General features: G+C 34.9%; 1 protein-coding gene across 1 annotated transcript; it reads left to right on the top strand.

Annotated features, from left to right (window-relative positions):
- The first annotated feature begins 1861 nt into the window (after nt 1-1861).
- On the top strand, nt 1862-5425 carry LOC127810362 (abscisic acid 8'-hydroxylase CYP707A1-like). The gene is made up of 9 exons (XM_052349797.1): nt 1862-2085; nt 2160-2490; nt 2886-3035; nt 3132-3380; nt 3483-3572; nt 3767-3845; nt 4694-4800; nt 5017-5135; nt 5249-5425. Exons 1-9 carry the CDS (start codon nt 1877-1879, stop codon nt 5337-5339), a joined length of 1425 nt encoding a protein of 474 aa, XP_052205757.1. The 5' UTR covers nt 1862-1876; the 3' UTR covers nt 5340-5425.
- Nucleotides 5426-6060: the final 635 nt, after the last annotated feature.

The following is a 6060-nucleotide window of genomic DNA, read 5'->3' as shown; positions in this document are numbered from 1 at the left end:
AAAGCTTCGACTCTATAAATATTTCATGATTCAACTTATTATATAAAGATAAAATAGCGATAACATTAGAAACTTTTTATTCACTTAAACTTAAATTACATATGACAAAGACCACACAAGACTTTAAGATCACTTCAAAATTCAATCACTCTATATCCCCCTTAGACAATCGAGTTGAGTTATCAACTTTTCATGCATAAAAATATTTACAAGTAATATGAAAATAGGTATATATTTGTTAAAATATGTTATATATATATAAATATAATGTCAGGAAAAGTTTATATGGGTTTTCCAGACATATGAAGAATTAAAATATATTTTAGTTATTATAAAAATAAAATTAAAATATACAAAAAGTATTCTCTCAAATTCAACCTCCCAAACAGAAGAGTTTTGAGTTTATCAAATACAAAATTTTGATATTTGATAGCAAACTCGCCCCAACACGCTCCTTTATTTCACTGAATTTACAAACTGCAGGTGAGTTCACCAATTAATGTCCACTAGCTCTAGCATTGCCTTTTCTTTTTCCTAACTGTATTATAGATCTATATGTGTATATATATATATATATATTTTATAACAGTAATAAAATCAAAGGGTATAATATCAAAAATAAAAAAATTAGAAAAGACAAAATAAATATAAGGTCTCCATAACCGTATACAAAAAAAAAAAAATGTCTCCTTTCAATTCCTACTTGGTAGTTGAAAGGCGACAATATTAGAAACGACTAACTAATTTTAGTTAAATTCAAATGAAAGAAAGTACAATGTAATTATCAATGATTGGAAAGAGAGAGGGACTACATGTACGCGTACACGTACACGTGCGCATATGATATGGTAGACAACAAGAATTGTATCATTTGGTATGCCTATATTTGTTTAGTATAGAAACCGAAATAGAATCTAAAATATAAAAATCCATCCAAAACTTATATCGTAACTAATTAATATCGGATAATATAATTAATTTTTATCAATATATGAACATTATCGATAAATATTAAATGTTTATAATGAACATGCATGGAATGAGAAACAAATATTCATGATGAACAATTATTAGAGCTTCTATCCCATAGTTTATATAAAAAAAAAATTGAATAACTTTAAATAGAAAAACAAAAATAATGAATGATATATGCAAATACAAGTATCATGAATATGAATTTAGAAACTAAAGTATTTGAATTTGTGTGTGACAATTAATACTAGAAATTTTGAAAATTCATAAATAATTTGAATTGACCGGTTGATAAACTTGTCAAACTTAGTGTTACAATTTAGGTGGTAGTGTTGATAAACTCCACTTGTTAAATTTGAGTGAAAAATAAATTTTATATTTTAATATTTTTATATAAAATTATGTATAAAAATGATTCTCTTTCTAAATTTTTCGTCCGTGAGTCATTGGTTGAAAACATTTGAAGAAGATATTTTTATCTTTCAATGGATTGACTTTTTAAATTCTAATTTAATGAAATTTAATACATTGTCATCCAATATATATAATATAAAATGAACTCTTTATACATACGTGTATATATGTATATGTATTATTTAATAGTTGGCTTTGAAGTAGGCTGATAATACGCACGTACCTATTAAAAAACTAATATATTTGCATGGGGGCTTGGACAGGTGGTGCGTGGTGGTGGCTGAGTCACCAATTTGGAGAGAAAAACCCGCGGCCGTCATCACCATCCCATTTCGGCTATTTCCTGAACCGCCCGGTTCACCCCGGCCCATTCCAGTCGACTCCCGCGTCCCAACGCCGCGCCCCCCCCCCCCCAAAAAAAATATACATTCCCCCTTTTCTTTCACAAATATCGACTGTCTACTACTTCTGCTGCACTGACAAATTAGCCATGGCGATCTCCGTCGTCTGCCTTCACATTTTCATCCTCCTCGCCATCTTCTTCCTTTCCTTCCTCTGGTACTTGAAGAATCAATTCCCCAAGCCGCCGCGCAACCGCCCCGCCATTCCACCCGGTTCGCAGGGCTTGCCATTCCTGGGAGAGACTCTCAAATTATACTCCCAGAGCCCCAGCGTCTTCTTCGGCAGCAGGCACGAAAGGTACGTAACTTGACCTCCTTAACGAGTGAGATCGGAGCTGATTACCATTTTTTTCTCTCTGCGGTGGTGGACAGGTACGGGGAGATATTCAAGAGCCACATCCACGGGAGCCCCTGCGTGATGCTGGGGAGCCCGGAGGCCGTGAAGTTCGCTCTGGTGACGGAGGCTCACCTGTTCAAGCAGATCTACCCGCGGAGCAAAGAGCAGCTGATCGGGCCGTGGGCGGTGTTCTTCCGCGACGGCGAGTTTCACAGCCGGGTGAGGAAGCTGGTGCAGGGCTCGGTCTCTTTGGAGGTGATCCGGCGCATGGTTCCGGCCGTCGAGTCCCTCGCCGTCGCCGCCTTGGAGTCGTGCTGCGGCGACTCTCCTCCTGCCGCCGTCAACACGTTCCATGCAATGAAAAAGGTCTCCTTCCTTATCCCACCTGGTGACAACACAGCAATACATATTAAATTAATTAATATTAGGCGCTAATAATATTATATATCATTTATTTATTTTAAGCCATGCATTGCAGCCAAAACCCTAAAACAGTAATTATACACCCATTCACTCAAGAAAATATTTCTAACAAAATTTTAAGATATGAAGGCTGAATTGGGGGGGTCGGATCGAGTGAGATGATTGCTTTACTCTTATTGTTCCTCGATTAATTTGGGTGGCCATTAATTTAGATAAAATATTATTATTATTATTATTATTAATTATTTCATTTATAATAAAGATATATATAGATGTACAAAATATATATATACATTTCTTACCAAATTAAAAGTGATATATATTTTACATTCTTGCAGTTTACATTTGAGGTGGCCATCATCTTAATCTTTGGTCAGTTGGATTCCGTTCTCACCGAGAAGTTGAGGGAGATTTACTTCACAATCGACGGTGGCTACAATTCCTTTCCGATAAACTTTCCGGGAACTCCATTCCGTCGAGCGTTTCTGGTAATTAATTAAGAAATTAAAACAGTACTTCAAGTTCATCAACTGTAGATTAATATTATTTCTGCCTCATTATGATCGATGAATCTTGATTTTCAGGCAAGACGAAGGCTTGGGAAGATACTTGGAGAGATAATCAGCGAAACGAGGGAGAAAAGATTGGCGCAGAAGAATCTGTTGAGTTCTCTGTTGAACTACTGTGATGAAGAAGAACAAGTTCTCAGTGATGATCAGATCACCGATAACGTCGTAGGAGTTCTGTTCGCATCTCAAGGCACCACAGCCAGTGCCCTTGCTTGGGTCATCAAATACATTCATGATTACCCGCTGCTTCGAGAGGCCGTTGAGGTATATAATTAAGATCATCGTTAATTACTCACGCACGCATGATCATGGTGAAATTATAAGTTCGTTAATTTATATATGGTGATTTGCTATGTGTTTCATCAGAGGGAACAACAGGCGATATATGAGGCCAATGATGGAGGAAGACGACCACTTACTTGGGATCAAACCAGAAACATGCCCTATACTTACAAGGTACGTACTGCCTTAAAACGTCCATTGGCTAGCTAGTTGGTATATATGTACGATCCATATATATAGATGTTAGAAATATCACTGTATAAATGTTGTTTAATTTAAAAGCCATTATGCTCATTAATTTATATGAAAACACTGTATATATGTATATATTAATTGGGGGGATTGATAAAAATGGTTGCTTTGTACAGGTGGTGTTGGAGACCCTGAGGATGGCAACCGTCTTATCATACACCTACAGGGTGGCTGTTGAAGACGTGGAATACAAAGGTGAGCAGCTTAAGCCTAGGCCAAACAATTTTCTTTTTTCTTTTTGTTTTTTAGAGTAAGAAGTGCCATAATTAAGGTTCTAACAAGAAAATCGGGATCTAGCGAAGAATTTTTAGTGACAAAATTTTTTGTCGCTAAAATAAAATTTAAATTTGTTTATTTATATATTTTATTTTTTAATGGAATTTTTTGTAGCTAAACTTAGCGACGAAAAATTCTATAGTGACGAAAAATTCTGTCACTAATCCATTGCTGTTTAATTTGGTTGCCATACGATACGACTGAATTAGAGACAAAATTAAGACGGAAATTTCCGTCATGAATTTTTAAAAAAATTACAGTTAGAGACGAAATTTTTTTTATCATTGATCCGTCGCTACTAAAATTTAGCGACAAGCACTTCAGTGACGGATGTGCTCTGTCGCTAATTCGATTTAGTGACGCATTCTTGGATTTTAGTGACAAAAATATTCCATTGCTAAAACCTAAAATTCTTATAGTGCGAGTGCCATAAAGTTTGAGAATTGTCTAATCTTGAACTTGGATAATTTTAAAACAAATCATCAATATGGGTTATTAGAAGGGAACTCTATGAGCCTTACTTCAGATACATTTCAGCTCTCAAAACATCAATTTGGATTACTCTCAGGGCTAAACAAATTTAGGAAAAAATCTTAACAATACATGTATGTATAATGTTTATTATGCCCCAATTCTCGAAGACAACATATAGAATTCATCCCGACTTGGTAAATCCTAGCTACTAGCTGAAGAAGATGATATCTGAATCAGTATTTGAACTTTAATTATTAAACTGAGGCAAGTTTTTGACTGGTGGTGGCCGGCAGGGATGTTGATCCCAAAGGGTTGGAGAGTCATGCCTTTGTTTCGGATCATTCATCACAATCAAGATTTCTTTCCAGAATCAGAGAAATTTGACCCTTCAAGGTTTGAGGTATGACAAATATTGATCAATAGTTTTACTATCCTTAATTTGCAGTTCTAGTATTTTTTTTTTTTTTTTTTTTGGGGGGGGGGGGGGGTCTATTTCTTGTTCCATTAGTTGCTTTATCTTGCTGGTAAATTAATCAATCTTCTTATATATTACCAACAATATACGGGAGAAGTAAATATTGTTGCCTAATTTTATGTATTATTAATGTTGATGAAGGCTGCACAAAGACCCAACACTTTCCTACCATTTGGGAGTGGAATACACGCATGTCCCGGAAACGAAGTTGCCAAGCTGGAGATTCTCGTTTTGATCCATCAACTGGTGACCAAATTCAGGTGCGTATACGTGGGTAGCTAGCTAGCTAGGTGAGGTGGCCTTCGTGTTTTGTTGACTACGTACTGAGTCGTGACAATGGATATGCGCGCATTGATCTCTAATTAATCTGCAGGTATGAAGTAGTTGGTCCGGCTGACGGTGTGGAGTACAGTCCATTCCCGGTGCCAACAGGAGGCCTCGTTGCCAAGTTTACCAAAAACTAGCTGCTGGCTGCTCATCAGACCAGTACCTTCAGAGGCAGGCGTGGAAACCATATAAATGCATGTGTGTGCTTAATGAATGAAAAAATAATAAGCTCTTGATGAAACAGTGTGCTGCTTAACAATATATATATATAATTAATGTGGCTTATATTACTGTGGTTAATAAGGTTGTGATGTTGCCGCCAAGTGATGCAATAATGTTCAACATTTGAGAATAAATATCGACGAAGTAAAGGTAAAAAATTAAACTAGGTTAGTTCTTGTTGTATTCAATGATGTTATATATCACTACTACTAGGATTAATATGTTCTTACTAATAATTGCCAGATGATGAGAATATTTACTGTATGTACATCTAATCTATAAAAAAAAAAAAGAAAAAAGAAGAAGAATTAAAAATGTTTATTAAATCGATGGGCTTGCTCTTTGAATTGGGCTAGGCCCATTTAAGATTTAAAAAGGGCGGATCTCTGGCACAACTAAGATATAATTAGTCGAAATAATAATTAAAATAAATGAGATTTAAGAGAAATTTCCGTCATTTACTTTTAACTAATGTTTATTTTAGTGATAATTTATTTAATTAGCCTAAAATTTAGCTGTGCTTTTTAAAAATAATTATAAATTTTATTTAGTTTTTTATATTTGATTGGAAAATAAAATCAGAATCATAATCTTCTTAATTGAAATAAAAATAAAAATTTCAAAATTTTATAACGA

This window comes from Diospyros lotus, chromosome 9 (genome assembly GCF_014633365.1).
Source record: "Diospyros lotus cultivar Yz01 chromosome 9, ASM1463336v1, whole genome shotgun sequence".
Classification (NCBI taxonomy): domain Eukaryota; kingdom Viridiplantae; phylum Streptophyta; class Magnoliopsida; order Ericales; family Ebenaceae; genus Diospyros; species Diospyros lotus.
Note: the sequence above shows the minus strand (reverse complement) of the source record. Positions and strands in the feature narration are given on the sequence as shown.